Source organism: Phyllostomus discolor, chromosome 13 (genome assembly GCF_004126475.2).
Source record: "Phyllostomus discolor isolate MPI-MPIP mPhyDis1 chromosome 13, mPhyDis1.pri.v3, whole genome shotgun sequence".
Classification (NCBI taxonomy): domain Eukaryota; kingdom Metazoa; phylum Chordata; class Mammalia; order Chiroptera; family Phyllostomidae; genus Phyllostomus; species Phyllostomus discolor.
In genome coordinates, this window is record NC_040915.2 from 45,892,409 (window position 1) to 45,909,630 (window position 17,222).

At 37.4% G+C, this 17,222-nt stretch overlaps 1 protein-coding gene across 10 annotated transcripts in view; it reads right to left on the reverse strand.

Annotated features, from left to right (window-relative positions):
• The window catches only part of ATXN2 (ataxin 2), a 95,116-nt gene that overhangs the window by 51,003 nt on the left and 26,891 nt on the right, over nucleotides 1-17,222 (reverse strand). For all 10 annotated transcript variants that reach the window (XM_036014089.1, XM_036014087.1, XM_036014083.1 and 7 more), the window contains exon 5: nucleotides 16,683-16,833. In XM_036014089.1, coding sequence (XP_035869982.1) covers nucleotides 16,683-16,833 — 151 coding nt within the window. The remainder of the gene's footprint in view (nucleotides 1-16,682; nucleotides 16,834-17,222) is intronic.

Here is a 17,222-nt window from a genome sequence, read left to right on the forward strand (position 1 = left end):
AAGTTATAGTTACATTACAAAATACACCAGACAAGCACTTGCCCATTTAAAAATGCAGGCGTGGATCCTGCTCATTTTGAATGACCACAACTATTTTCCAGTTGTAATTCTGGGCCTATTAAGCAGAACTATTTCATACTTAAGATGTTAGAAGTGGTTGATATACCATGGAGATGAGGTTATACAACAATACAATTCAAGTCTTTGAGGTTAGATCCATAAAAGTCAGTCCTAAAGTTTTTCTTTCAAATAAAAATTTCTTAGGGGAGAATGAATCAAGGAGCGCTAGTATAAAGTAATAAAAACATAACCTAGGTCAGCCTGAATTCGCATGTGGTAGGACTGGGACAGGAAACCAGGATCTGCCTCTGCAGCACACGTACCCCCAGAACAGGCAACAGAGCCTTCCCTGCTTATAATCTCTTCCTGTCCCAGCAGGTGAAATTCTGAAATAAAACAAAGCCAGTAGTGGCAAAACCATGACTTCCCAGTAGATGGGGACGTTACCATTAAGAAGAACACACCAGTAAGCAGTCGTGTGACCTCACAACATGATAAACAAGACACAATTTAAGACAGGACTGTCCCAATACAACAAAATTAAGAAAAGGCCAACTGTCTAAATCCTCACATTATACACAAAATTTTAAAATAATTTCTTACTTAATAGAAAAAGATGTCATTTTTCCAAACAGAGACCTATCTACCTAATCATATCTTTGCCTCTAGGGCACTTGCATAAGGAAAATTAGCTTTGTGACCTTTACGTAGAAAGGGGGCTGTTTTTACCCTGGTTAGCACAAAGATAAAGTAATTGCACCAGGTCTGTCCAGAGGGTATCCAGCCACATAACTGAAAAAGAAACATTTACTGAAGATACAAAAAACGGTGTACACAGGACAATGACCCTTCAGTCCCCTTCAAAATAGTCCCCTTGACACTTCACACAGTTCTCCCAGTAAACGGTGTACACAGGACAATGACCCTTCAGTCCCCTTCAAAATAGTCCCCTTGACACTTCACACAGTTCTCCCAGTCACCGTCAGCTGCCCCGTCATACTTTCCTGAATCTCACTGACAATCTGAAATCTCTTTCCTTTCAAAGGTGATTTTAGTTTTGGGAAAAGGCAGAAGTTGCAGGGCACCACATTTGGCCTTCAGGGAGGCTGAGTCACCTGGGTGATTTAATACTTCGCCTAAAAATTCTGCATAAGACGTGATGCATTTGGCAGATGTGCTGTTGTGATAAAGCTGCCAGTCATCAGCTGCCCACAGCTGTGGTCTTCTGAATCATCTGAATATTTCCACGGAGGAATGTTCAAGCTTAATGCAAAATTTGGTGCAGATTCGTTGCTCTATTCACTTAGTCATTTTGAATGCAGTAGTTCACATGCTCACTCAGTGGTGCCTACTGCCCCATGACTACTACAGTGAAGTCGTCATTATTCACGCATGCACATTCCAGTCCACTCTCCTTGGCTGCCAGGTTACACTGATGTCGCACAAACCATCCTTGTTATATTAGCAATGGTTGGACTTTTTCCTGATAGACCTTGTATCTCCAAGGTATGGTAAAACCTTTAATTGTATGATTTCAAACTGAACTGAAATAAAGCTGATTTGTTTTTGTTTTTTAAACATTTTATTTATTTATTTTTAGAGAGAGGGGAAAGGTGGGAGAAAGAGAAAGAGAAACATTAATGTGTGGTTGCCTCTTGCGTGACTGCACTGGGGACCCGGTCTGCAACGCAGGTATGTGCCCTGACAGGGAATCAAACCAGTGACCCCCTGGTCCACAGCCTGCGCTCAGTCCACTGAGTCACACCAGCCAGGGCTAAAGCTGATTTCTTCCTATTCTTCACTAATGAAAACACTAGGTACATAGATACAAATTCAAGTATATGTGCATTTCTAACACACAACAGCTAAGGGGAATTACTTTAAAAGACTTTCAAATAGCCTGTATACAAGCTTCAACATGTAACTCCCTTATCTATCTTATCTATATAAGGGAGTTACATGTTATAGATGCTCCTGACTTCTCTCACTTGTATAAGAATCACCTGGGGGCTTCTTTCTTTTTCTTTTTCTTTTAAAGATTTTATTTATTTTCAGAGAAAGGAAGGGAAAGAGAAAGAGAGGGAGAGAAACATCAATGTATTGCCTTTCACACACCCCTACCAGGGACCAGGCCACAACCTAGGCACATGCCATGACCAGGAATCGAACTGGCAACCTTTAGCTTTGCTGTATGACACCCAACCAACTGAGCCACACCAGTCAGGACGGGGGCTTATTTTCAAAGTTGACACTTAGGATTTTGTTTTTTATATTTCAAAAGTACATTAAAATGCCTACCAGAAGCAACCTTCTGTTAGGAAAACAGATTCTGGATATGTCATACTGTAGGAAAGCTGTTTTTATATTTGGCTAGAAATAACTGCTTTTTTGAGTTTCCTATAAATGAGTGGTAATTATAATTCTAATCAACTATGGCAATATGTCTATGTAAAAAACAAAAAACAAACACACACTAGTTTTTCCCTGGTTTGGCAGTGAGTGTAAAAATATATATAAAATTTTAAAAATATCAGTTGAAAGAATAAATATACATTGAGTACCTACTATTTGTAAGACATTAATGCTAGACACACGGAGAGTACACATCCCTAGTTTTATAAACAGGATTTCTATAATCCAGAACATCATAATGTTTGAAGAGAGACAAAATACAAAATACACTGGCAAAAAGATATCACATACTGCTTTATAAAGCTAAATGTTCAGGATGAGGCAAACAACTGGTTCTCCAACTGTGCTCCAAGGAACCCTATGCAGGTTCCCTGGAGACCTCAAGCAGATCAAGGGAAAGCTGAATAGGTAAGGTTACAGGACACCTCCCATTCCTCTCCTCCACCAACTGCTTTGTTGTAGCTAGGATTCAGCATAAGACTTCACTGGGGGCAGAGAGAAAGAATTGTTCTGTTTTAAAAGTAAAATGCAGGAAAGTTTGGTAGCCATTGGTATAGGCAATAATGAAAGATTAGGTTGAAAAATGAGAAGTTCCACTGGGAAGGGCCCTGCATGGCAGGTATTTGTCCAAACTTATTCTTGTAAGCAAAACAGGCCGTAGATTTTGAGATGGTATAATAAAAGCAATGCTTAAGAATTTATTTGTGATAATATCCAAGATTAACCACAAGTGATGGAATTTGGAACAAAAATTAGGAAATTACAGTAATGTTTGGATACAAACTATCAATGAGAACAAAGAGGAAGACAAGAATGTGAATGTAACATTACAAAGGAAAAGTTGACGGAGCAAGGTAAAAAGGAAGAAAACTACAACTTCCTCCCCAAACTTAAACTAAAAGAATCCTTGCATCTGTATTATCCACTATAAGCAGCTGAATAATGGTTGAAAATGAGGCGAATCTTCTTTGGAAGTGCACTATGTTGAGCTAAAAGAATAAATCTAGCTAAGCTTGATTCTAAAAATCTATAATAGGTATTTTTTATATGTCCAATCATAAAATAAATGACCATTCTACTTTATCATTTGCTTCAAAAGAAAAGAAATGATAAGGAAAGATTTTTGCTTTTATCTCCAGAAGTTGTTTCATAAAATATCGTTAACTTTGAAACTACAAAGAAACAATAAAAATCACCCCTCAAAATAATAATCATGAAATTATTTGCTTATGACTAGAAGGGATCTTATGAAGCATGATGGCACTGTGTACACAGGGAAGTTAACAGAGCAGCAGCAGCAGGCAGGAGAGCAGACGCGATCCAGGTGTGTTCTCACTTTGAGAGAGAGGCTCAAAGATTACAATGCCTACCACACCAAGAGTCAAAAGAAAAATTTGTATTAGTCAGGTGTAAAGACTATAAAACAATATTGCTCCAACCTGAGAACAAAATTTAAAAAAATATAAATGAAAAGACATACATACAATGTTCTTGGACTAGAAGACTTAACATCGTTAAGATGGTAGTACTCCTCAAATTGATCTACAGATTCAATGAAATCCTGTCATTTTGCAGAAATTGGCAAGATGACTCTAAAATTCACATGAAAATACAAAAAACCCAGAACAGCCAAAACAATCTTGGAAAAGAACATAGGGCTTTAAGGACTAACACATCTTGAATTCAAAACTTACTACATAGGTACAGTAAGCTAGACAGTGTAATACTGGCATAAAAAACAGACATACAGATCTAAGAAACAGAATTGCAAGCCCAGAAATAAATCCTTAATTCATACAGTCAACTGATTTTTAACAAAGGTGCCAAGACAATTTAATGGGGAAAAGAGTCTTTTCAACAGGTTGTTCTTGAACAACTAGTTATCGATATGTAAAAGTATGAAGTTGGATACCTACCTCACCCTTTATACAAAAAATTAGGTCAAAATAGATAATACATCTAAAGAAATGTATTTATATTATATATAAATACACTTAAAAAGTTGTGGAAAGGTCTTCTATTCCTGGTAGCTATACACAACTACCAGGAAAATGCCATTATTCTGTTCTCTAAGCAGCAGTTACGTTGGACTGTGATCTCCATAAAAAATTCCTGAGCCTGCCTGCCTGGCGTAGCTCAGTGAATTGAGCACGGGCTGCGAACCAAAGCATCACAGGTTCGATTCCCAGTCAGGGCACATGCCTGGGTTGTAGGCCACGGCCCCCAGCAACCGCACATTGATGTTTCTCTCTCTCTCTCTCTTTCTCCCTCCCTTCCCTCTCTACAAATAAATAAAATCTTAAAAAAAATTCCTGAGCCCTATAACTTACAGTAAATATACTGCTCAAGAAACAAATGAGAGAGAGCACCTTAGCAAGACAACTGAGGCCGAGGCTATCGGAAGAGCTGAGGTAGGCAGAGTCCTAAAGCCTGTCAGCTTCAAAGGGGGCACAGCCAGCAGAGGAAAAGCAGAAGTAATGAGCTCTAAGAAACACAGCAAACCACCTGAGTAAGTTCTTTCCTGAGCAACGAGCAGCTCCAAAAGGACAGTATGTCGAGTCTTTAGTTTTAGTCCAAATGCCACCTGCTTCGTTTTAAAAAATTAATTAGGAATTAAAAACCAAACCAAACCACCCAAGTCATTTTGTTTTCTTTGGAGATCTGATTTAAGTACACTTTTGACCAAAGTCTGGAAAGAATCAACTTATATGAAAAAGCAAACCCAAAAGTACTGTTCTCGTTAAAAATATTTAGTTTGCCATTTGTGTCTCTGTCCTTCTTACAGAGACCAACGAAGCAGCCTAGAATATGACTAGAAAACAGACGTCTCATCAACACACTGTTCGGAAAGAGCACGGGGGAGAGGCTTCACAAGCGACCAGACAAGTACTTCAGATACTACATTATATGACCCAAAGCTTGAATACCAAAGCCTATAGCTCTAGTTTGCTCCAGACTGCATTAATAATAATAACAAAACCTCACATTCTTCCTATATAAAACGAATAATTAAATTTTATAGTGTTATAATAAAATGACATAAAAACAGAAAAATACCCGAGAGAAAAATATTTCCTACTTAAAAAACAGTAGTTCTTATTTTTCCTACTAAAAAAAATTCTGAGATGTACAAATTGGATTCTGTAGTTAAAACTTTAAGCAAATTATTTTTTTTAAAGATTTATTTATTTTTAGAGAAAAAGGAAGGGAGGGAAAAAGAGAGGGAAAGAAACATTAATGTATGGTTGCCTTTCACATGCCCCCTACTGGGGACCTGGCCCGCAACCCAGGCATGTGTCCTGACTGGGAATCAAACCAGCGACCCTTTGGTTCACAGCCCATGCTCAATACACTGAGCTACACCACCAGCCAGGGCAACAAATTATTTTTTAAATAAAATGTTTCGTCTTAGTTTTTCTAAGCCTTCTAGTGACATAAAAGGAACTGTAATTAGCAACTCAACATTTGGAAAGCAATTCAAAAGTTGAAGAATGAGAGAGAAAGAAAAAGAAAGTAAGTAATTCTGTAGAAAATTTAGGGCAAAAAAAGTAAATTCTGAAATATTCAGGAATCAAAATATGAAATTTAGGAACTGAACTGCCAGTACTATTAGCCAACACAGTAGTCTTTTACAAAAACGTACTCTCAACCCTATAGCCAAAGTGTTCAGAAATAGGTAAAGAAAAAGTAAATGAAATAAGTGAATTCCAATTCTTACAGCTACATGCATGTGTTTGTTTCCTTGGTAAATATATAAAACAGTTTACAGATTCAAGCTGTTTTGTTCTAATATAAATTAGAAGAGCAACTGTTCAAATGCACATGCTCACTTAAAACTCTTTGCCAGGGCTATCTGGGTAAAAAAAGCAATCAGCTTTATATTTAGTCACATGGAATAGACATTAAAATGGAGACAATTTATCCACATTCTTTCACTGCCCTGCTTTATTACTAGCTTTAACATATCTGCTATTCATAAAGACTCCAATGAGACTCTGCAGAGCAAGAGAAAATAAATCTAAACCCAGACAGCGACTGGGTATGCTAGCATCACACAACACTACAAGTAAACTGTCTTCCTGAAAATGTCCTAGACTCATTTGGAGCTAACTACTAGACAGTTTGACCACATAGAGTGTAAGTCATTTTCGGAGTCTCTCACTGCAACAAGGTAAGTATTAAACTTTCTCACTCTTACCATTCAAGCAAGTTGAGAGAAAAAAAAAAAACCACATCCCACTGCTTTGAAACTACATTTCTTTGACTACTAGTGAAGTAGACTATCTTTATTGTTTTTCTTAGTTTGCAGCATGTCTTCTAAAATTTATGGTACTTCTTCAAATGTCTTTAATTTTTTTATAATCAAATATTTCAGTATTTTACTTCATGAATTTTTGCTTTGATGGCATGCTTATAAAGTCCCTCCCCATGTCTAAATGATATCAATTCACAGATTTGTTCTAGAACTTCCATAATAGTTTTAATGCTTTCTCCTCTTTAACCATTTAAGTTTCACGTTGGTGACTGCTATGAAGTGTAAATCTAATTCCCTCAAAGTCCACCTTTACTCCATATTTAAGTATTATCTTTATCATATATTAATAAAATACCTATATAAATTGTCTTTTTTGGATTCTGTATTCTTTACCACTGTGGTAATTAACTATGTTTATTTTTTATCCTCACCCAAGGAATCTTCACTGCTTTTAGAGAAAGAGGTAGAGAAACATCGATGGAAGAGAGAAATATCAATTGATTGCTTCCAGAAATATCAATTGAAGGGCCCCAACAGGGTATCGAACCTGCAACCTAAGTATGTGCCCTGCCCTGAAACTGAACCCACAACCAAGCCACATAAGCCAGAGTGATAACTATGTTTTAATTCTAGTACATTTTACTGTATGGTAGGGCAAGTCCTCTTTTGTGACTCCTGTAGAAAAGAACTTTAGAATTTTGTCGATTTCTACAACATAGAGATATTATCTTTAGAGATTTGAGGACAACACAAAACTTTATAGAGTTACATATTTCCATTCAAAGTAAGGAACATTTCTCTACTTAGTCAAATATTTTAGGTCCTTCTGCAGTGTTTTTATAGGTCATCAGCTTATCCATATATATGATGTTTATTTTTACATATTTCAAGTTCTGTTTCTATTGTGAATGTTTTTATTTTATATAGTCTAACTGATTAATGATATTAAATAAAACAGAAATTTTAGTTTCCATACATATCTTGAATCAGACCACCTTACTCTTAGTACTAAACAATATTTTAATTTTGTGTAAATTAAATTCTACTTTATGCTGTATTCTACTTTTTTGCATTTTTAAAGATTTTATTTACTTATTTGTAGAGAGGGAAGGGAAGGAGAAAGAGAGAGAGAGAAACATCAATTTGCAGTTGCTGGGGGCCGAGGCCTGCAACCCAGGCATGTGCCCTGACTGGGAATCGAACCTGCAATGCTTTGGTTTGCAGCCCGAGTTCAATCCACTGAACTACACCAGCCAGGGCCTCTTCTTTGCATTTTTAATAAATAAAAACATATTTTTGACCTTAGCATACAAATAAATACAGCAGAGAAGTTCTATATGCTATAAAAATGTATAAACAAAAATTTTAAGGTCACCTTATTTTAATAAGCAACTTCCTATACTATGTATCTCAAATTACTCCATTTAGCTTTCCCTCACCTATTCTACCATACCATTTTTTTTAACATCTCAATAATCTCTGTGCTACCTACACAGCAGACCAGTAAATGCTGGTCTACTTGCCCCCAGTAGGGACACATATCCTTCTTTTAGTAGCCCACAGCAAAGCTGAAGCAATAAACTTCGTAATGGTTCTAACAAAAGAGCATTACAATACAGAGTTACTTAGAGCTGGCTCACTAGAAAAGTGACTCTGAAAAGCCCAAGCCAACCCTCCTTATAGGGCTTTCCTGCCCCCCTACCTGGATAGCCCCTAGCCATAAGACCACCTGCCTATCCACCACCCCAGGTGCCTACCTACCACAGGGCCTTTCCTCCCTCCTGCCCAAAGGGCAGGCTGTTGATCCTGATCAACCAGCTTTAAGGCTGGCTGCCCATCCAACTTGAGCATTTCCTGCCCGTCTATCAAGTCTACTGCACTCCTAGCTCGAAAAATGTGCCTACTCAGCTGCAAGGCTGTGGCTTGCCCACCCCACTAGAGCACCAACCACAAATGAATTTGAAACACGTTTAAACTTCTCAGAATCCAAGGCTTCCCAGGCCATATCCTGCTCTAGGATCTGACTCTTCTTAAATGGCTGCCATGGCACTCCTAATGTCACGCCCATCGGATGAGATCCCTCTGTTACTCACAGGACCTTGTCCTATCAGACCTACAGGGCAACCACAGGAGAACACAACAGTGCAATATTGGAATAAAATAATCTGTATGACACTATTTCACACTGCTCTCTAAACCACACATTCACACCCCAGCTTTCCCTAATTACAACTTGTCTGAGGTCTCCATTTGGAAAACTATGCCACGGGTTTCAATATACCATTTTTCTTGCTTTTTTTCCCATGGCTTGGTACCCACAACTCTGAAAATGCCTAAGGCAGAGCTTCTTAACATGGAGTATACGAACTCCCTATGGAACTGTGATACCATGGAATTAAATGTAGAAGTCTGTATGTGTATTCTTTCTGGGGTGAAGGTATACAGTTTCACTAAGTTCTCAAAAGGGACCCAAAATAGATTACGTCTTGAATTTCTCTGTGCCGTCCATAGTGACAAACACAGCAATGTACACATTCTACAGTGCAATAATATTTGTTGCTGGGCTATTCACATAAGACCACTTATAGCTTCCTCACTCTTTACATGGAGACTCTAATTTCATTCATTCAAAATACATTTATATTTTACCTGTACTATGTGCCAAAACACTGTATTAGCCTCCAAGGATTAAAAAAAAAAAAATACAGTAGCCACATACAAGGAGCTCAAAGTATAATAATGAGAAACAGTGAAATATCTAATTATAATACTACGTTATCAGTAAATGATCTGGTCAATATGGGGTGGGTCGATGTGATAGCTGAAATTACGAGTATATACAAGCAGCTGATATGGGCTAAGCGGAGGGCAAAGAAAAACACTGGGAACACAAGCACGTTAAGGGCAGTGTGATGGCAACAAAGCCCAAAAGTAAAGTATTCAAGGAATGATTAATAAGATAGATGTGAAGAGCAGATTCTGAAGGAGGGAAATCAGCAGTGTCAAATGCAGCAAAGACTGAAAAGAGTACAAAAAAAACAAGCAATTAAAGGTTACTGGCAGCCTCAGAAGCTTCCAAGTTGTGAGTATCAAAGGCAGATTATAACAGCAGGAGAAGTCCAGTGAAAATCAGAGTTAAGAAGCTTGGTTAAGAAAGGAAGAAAGGCAGTATAGCCACTACAAGAATTCAAGATAAAAAGTGATCCTTTTAGGATGAGAAGGATTTGAATAGGTTTTCAGGCTAAAGGGAAGGAATAAGTGGAAAAGAAGAGGTTAAGAGTTCAGAAACAGAGAGCTGATATAAGAGCAAGGACCCAGAAATGGCAAAACGGACAGAGTCCAGGGCATGACTGGAGAAGGTGAGACTAAACGGGAAGTGAGGTGTTCCCTCCACTAAACACCAAAGGAAAGAGAACAACGCCGGCAAGGAGGAAGACGAATGTGTAGCTGGAGGAAGGGCAGACGGTTGGTGATGGGAGAGCATTCCCAATAACCGTATATGATTTTTCACTTACTATGACAAAGGAGCTGGTAAGCAAAGTGATTCTTCAGGCTAAATCCAACTTGAATGGTCACAAATAAGGAATTAAATGAAATTACACAGTATCAGACTACAGTCAAAGCATGAGGTTAGAGACAAAGTATATTCTGTGTTATTTCACCAAAACCAGTATGGTATGTATTTTTGATCAGACCTAACAGCCTAAATGCGGTAGGGAAAATGATTCAGGACTAGAATGGGCAAACTTTTTCTATAAAGCACCAGCTATTAAATGCTTTTTGACTTTGTAAACCATATACTCTTTATTATAATTACATCACTCTCTATTGCTACTGCATCACTGTAGCATGAAAGCAGCCACAGATGATGCATAAAGAAATGGCATAATTGTGTTAAAATAAAACTTTATTTACTGATGAGTGGATTTGGACCACAGGCCTTAAGCTTACCAACTCCTGTTCTTTAGGCTGAGAATACTACAATGGAAATAAAGCAATAGAAAGAATCATGAGGAAGAATGAAATAAAAAGTAGGAGAAGCCACAGAAGTAAAAACATAGTTCAGTTGGAGTATTAAATCAAAGAGCAACATATGAATAAGGAGCAATAATAGGAACAACAGAAAGAGGATGAGGGAGAAAAGCAGGTAAGAAAGGAACACTAGAAAGAGACAGGAAACTAAGTAAAAAGCAAGTTGAAATGATATGCCAGTTGCTTGAAAAGAAAATTTTTAAAAAATGAAGAGAAAAAAACTGAAAATATTCTAGATCTGTTTGCAACTGAATTCAAAAAAAGGATAAAATGCTAATTATGTGTGTACAAAAGGAATCCACAGCTTATAAGATGTAAAGCTATTTTCATTTTGCCCATAATTCAAACTGATACATGTATAACATTCAAGAAAGCAAATGAAATTTACTCATAAGACCATAACAAGATTATCTACTATTTCTAAGACTCTAGTTCATTTGCATTTTTTGTATATAAATATGACAAGTTTTAAAATTTACTGACGTCAATAAAGCTAGCTAGCATTAAGAACTTAAAAGCCACATCGACCTTACTAACTTTAAAAAGTTTCTCCAAAAATAAAGCCAAAGACTTAAAAAAGAAAAGAATCTCAACCCATATAAAAATCTGAATTTTATACTACACTGGAAATTTTGGTTTTACTTTTGGCTTCATTTGTAGGGAAATCCTTTAAGCTAAAAGCAGATTTACTGACACAACTCAGCTAAACAAGATACAAGACCCCTTGATTTATGCCACTACAGCATAACATTTAAGAGCAAGACCTGGAGTGAGAGAATGCTGGGTTTGTGTCTTCATTTTTACCAACTTATTTAAAACTGTGACTCAGTTTCCTCATCTACAACATATGGCTAATAATCATACTCAGTTTCAGAAAGAAGTTGTAGCGACTAAAATGAAACCAATGCACACAAAACACACAGCAGAGAGTCTGACACACAGGTTACGCACTCAAAATTTAGCCATTATCAACCTTAAGAAGTAGACATCACTATTACAAAGAAAATTAAGAGAAAGCTCTGAAAGAAAACAGTGTCTTCCTTCTCACTTACCTCTATAAACCCTTAAAAATTTTAAAATAAAACCTCAATCCATCTACCCATTTAAAATGCACAAAAGTAGTATCAAACTAACACCAGCAGACTATTCAAGATAATCTCCAATCCTGAGACAAAAAGACACCTGTGAGGCAGGGAAATAAAGTACCAACCCTCAAGACCCACAGAAAAGAGCCGTTTCTAGGACCTTACGTGAACCCAGAGGTTCACATCCCTGACTGCACCTCGGAAACACATGCCCAGAGCCTCTCTGAGGCTAATTATAATTTAAGTCAGAATCTCTAAAATTGAGAATTAGACATTTTTGAAACTCCATGGATAACTAAAATATGAACCCAGAATTAAGAATCAATGGTTAAACCCTACCTTCCTTTACTCAAAGGGACTAGAAATCTGAGTAAGTCTTTAACACAAAATAAAAGCAGTACTAAATTCCGTGATTTCTATTTTTTATAATTAACGAACAATGCCAATTAATTATTCTAAAAAAGTTTTCTCTATACTGACAGTATCTCCATAATAATTTTTTTTTGCATGTTTAAAGATTTTCTTTTTTAATTATATTTTATTGATTATGCTATTACAGCTGTCCTGATTTTTCCCCCTCTGCCCCCTCTCCACCCAGCACCCCCTACACTGCTCAGGCAATCTCCACACCATTGTTCATGTCCATGGGTCATAAGTATAAGTTCTTTTGGTTACTCCATTTCTTATACTGTACTTTACATGTCCATGGCTACTCTGTAACTGCCTATTTGTACTTCTTAATCGCCTCACTTCTTCACCCTTTCCCCCATACCTCACTCCTGCCTGGAAACCATTAAAACACTCTCCATATCCATGATTCTGTCTCTGTTCTTGTTTACTCACTTTGTTTTTTAGATTCAACTGTTGACAAATACGTACTTTTGCCATTTTATCATTCACAATTTTGATCTTATTTTTCTTCAGTAAGTCCCTTTAACATTTCCTACAATAATGGTTTGGTGATGATGAACTCCTTTAGTTTTTTCTTGTCTGGGAAGATCTTTATCCGCCATTCAATTCTAAATGATGTCTTTGCTGCGAAGAGCAATCTGGCTATAGGTCTCTACTTTTCATGACTTTGAATATTTCTTGCCAAGCCCTTCAGGCCTGTAAAGTTTCTTTTGAGAAATCAGCTGACAACATTATGGGAACCCTCCTATAGGTAAATAACTTCTTTTTTCTTGCTGCTTTTAAGATTCTCTCTTTATCTTTAACCTTTGGTATTTTAATTATGTGTCTTGGAGTGGGCCTCTTTGCATCCATCTTATTTGGAACTCTGTGCTTCCTGGATTTGCATGTCTATTTCCTTCACCAAATTAGGGAAGTTTTCTTTCACTATATTTTCAGATAGATTTCCAATTTCTTGCTCTTTCACTTCTCTTCCTGGAACCCCTATGATGTGAATGTTGGACTTCTTGAAGTTATCTTGAAGTTGAGGCTGTCTGCACTATCCTCATTTTTTTAGGATTGTTTTTACTCCTTGTTCTGCATAGTTGTTTTTTTTTTGCTTCCTTATGTTCCAAATCATTGACTTGATTCTCAGCTTCATCCATTCTACTGTTGTTTCCCTGCAAATTGTTCTTTATTTCAATTAGTGTATCCTTTGTTTGACTGGATCTTTTTTATACTGCTGAGATCCTCACTAAATTCTTTGAGTATCCTTATAAAGTGTTTCAAACTCTGCATCTGATAGATTGCTCATCTCCATTTCATTTAGCTCTTCTTCTGGAGTTTTGATCTGTTCTTTCATTAGGGCCATGTTTGTGTCCTCATTTTGGCAGCCTCCCTGTGTTTGTTTCTATGTATTAGGTAGAGGTGTTTTGACTCCATGTCTTGGTAGTGTGGCCTAATATATTAGGTGTCCTGTAGGGTCCAGTGGCACAGCCTCCCCTATCACTTAAGCCAGGTACTCAAGGTACACCCTTTGTGTCAGCTGAGTACACCCTCCTCTTGTAGTTGAGCCTTGATTACTCTTGGCAGGTCAACAGGAGGGATTTACCCAGGCCAGTCAGCTGCAAGGATGGGCTGTGACCACTGACCATCAACCTCCACCCTCCATGTAGGATCAGCTGCACAGGAGTAGGGTGGTGATGCTCTGACATGGTCTGTAGTTGTCCACTGGGTACACTGACCCGGGGATTTCCTGAGTGGTACAAGACAAGGTCAGCCTCCACCTGTGTTTTGCCCAGGGCCACCCTGCTTGAGCTATAAAGCAATTTGAGATGGTTGCTACTTGTGCTGAGCTTGGCGATTCCCAGGCGAAGCCAAGCTGTGAATCTGGGCTGGCTGCAGCTAGTGAAGGACCTGGGGCTCACTGAGGCCAGCTATGGCTTGTCTGAGAGGATGTAGGAAGTTGTGCAGCAGGAGCCAAGACCAGCCATTCACATGGGAAAGCAGCTTAGGTGGGCCCATGAGTTGGGTGGGGCAGAGTTTCTGGGGATCTCCAAGGTGGGTCAAACAGTGTTAGTCAGGTTGATGGGAGTCTCAGATATGGCACCATCTTGCCTGTGGGGGAAAGGTTTAGAAAAAGGACAATGGCCTCAGCTCACCTAGATACCAGACACTTCAGATTCTCCCAGTATTCCACTGGTGCCTTTTAAGCTGCTATTCCCGTGTTGGAGCTCAGAATGAGAGTCCATTTGTGGGTTCTTTAAGAGCAACAGCCTGTGGCTCCAACAGTTTCTTCCACCAACGCATCCCTGCTAACTTTTGCAGCCAAAAGTTGTGGGGACTTATCTCCCTGGCACTGGAACCCTGGGCTGAGGGTCCTGGTGTGGAACTGGGACTCCTCAGTCCCAAGATATCCCTCCTGAATTTTTAGCCACCACATGCATATGTGGGACCAGCCTGTTCTGTGTCTGCACCCCTGCTACCAGTCTGGATGGATGCAGTTTCCTCAATTCCCTAGTTGTCAGACTTCCATTCAACTCAATTTCTGATGGTTCTGAGTGATGGCTGTTCTATATTTTAGCTGTATGGTTTAGCTGTATGTCAGACTTCCATTCAACTCAATTTCTGATGGTTCTGAGTGATGGCTATTCTATAATTTTGATGTGGCTGTATGAAGAGATGAGCCATGCCTGCCTATGCCGCCATCTTAACCAGAAGCCCTATAATAATACTTCCATAGAAGACATCTTCTGCCAGAATAGTGTTAAGAATCTGGCTTAAGAGACCAGAAATCCTAAACATGTGACTTAATACTATTTTCCTATTTTCAGGATACTATGCACTGGACACAATTGTATAATTCGCTAAACCTCTACAGTCTTTAAATAAAACACCTAAAATTACTCTACTATTGGATGTCCTCATCAAGAAAACTATATAAAAATATATCTATTCACTTACTGAATGTACTAAACACTGTCAAAGCTGTCACTCTGATCTGTATTTTCTTGGCTTTCTACAATAAACACAAATTACTTGAGTAATAAAGATATAAAATAATAAAATAAAATAATAATTTAAAGATATTAATTTTGAAAAGGATCAAAGAATGCAATATTGTATCTCCAACTAACAGTTACATTCCAAATTTAGGAAATGCCAATTCACTTTAAGAACAAAAAACAAAGCATATCATGAATGGCTGTTAGCTAAATGTCCTGGTACCCGATAGAACAGGGAACATTTTGTTGTTGTGGCCAGTACATTTTCCAGAGTGCTATGTATTAAATTGAACTAAAATTTTATCTTCCCTTTGGCTTATGTTCCAAAGTCAATTTTTATATTTAAAACAGTGAAGTACTACAACAGTATAAGTATAAATATATATATTTGTACCCCTACCCATAAACAAGATCAATTCCAAAGGCAACAAGTGAAAAAAGACTTGTTTCCTTGTATGGGCCACTGAAGGACATGTAGACAAAGAGCTGTGAATCAAAGACACAGACACCCTGCAAAGCAGAGTACCTGGCACTGCTAGCTTCTGAAAAGCAAGCTGACTATAGGTGAGAAACCTGGTAAGAGGTCCAAGAGAAAGGCTTTAACATTTGGGTGGCTTGCAACTTCTAAATAACAGTGTAAAAAAATTAGCACAATAAAAACAGTTGTAGTCACAAATTGAATCATAAAAATTAACAACTGTTGAGTTATAATTTGCAATAGAAGTGACTGTGGAATTTGACAAAAAGGAAAAAAATCAATTTAAGAATTTTAGAACCAAATTCAAAACTGCCCAGAAGAGTCTTTCAACATCACTGAACACTCAGCACTGCAAAGTGCACTCCCTAAGTGAGTAACAGCAATTCCTACATCTTCCTCCTCGATGGATACTTGAAACATTCTAAATTTTTAACATCACTACATCATTACTTTTATATTCTCAAAATGTAGTCCCACACGCCGAATGTTTTTTCTAGTATACATGATCTACTTTACTATTTATCTTCATTAAATAATCATTTTCTATCCACAGCTGCCTTTCTACCTTAGTCCTGTGCTTTCGATTTCTTTCCAGAGTATTTATAGAACCATAAGCATAATAAAATTATAAGCATTATAAAACTAAAAAATTAGAACAAATGGGACAAAAAACTTTCAGTTGCATAAAATCAGTAGCATTCTTAACCATAAAACTGTAGAAAATCCTTTATAAACTATTTTTTTAATAAAATACAAACTCCCATTATCCTACTAAAAGCACCAAGGATTCCACTCAAGGATTTCCACTCAAGTTTTAAATATTTCCCAACAAAAATGCATTGAAGTTCCCATTTGTTTTTTAATTAGATTATTTTTAAAAGCTCATATTTCTTTTTTAAAAAAGCCTGTAGAATCTGCTTGAACAAACCTTATAAAGCATGAAGTATATTTAGGAAATAAAAACTCACCTCGTCTTGCGTAAGTGGAGTCCATATCCTTAAACTGTACCACAACGAAGTCTGAACACTTGAACAAAATACTCTCCATTATTTCTTCACGTTTTGGCCCTGAACTGGATTCTGTACTTTTCTCATGTGCAGCATCGAGTACCAAATCACACTAAAATGAAAAACACAAGTAAATATTTAAACATTTATAAAATAAAACTTGACAGGCATTCTTCAACACATCAAAGTACTATTCTTACATACCTTTGGCAAAAAAAATCCATCTCAAGAGAATTTATAGTTATATCTTTTTCTCAGAAATACAATGTTACCCTTTCCATCATTCTAAAATCCTTTCACCTAAAAGTTGGTCTTTGCTACCATGGTATGTCTTCAGGACATCAACAGTAATAAGAAGGTAAACATATGAACAACCCGATCCCACCCTCTTCTGGTCCACAATGCTTGAAAAGGTCAAAATGTTTTAATAAGCACACGGAGCAACAAGTCTTCTCAATTATATATACCATCTATGAAATAATCAGTATTTGAAACTAAAGA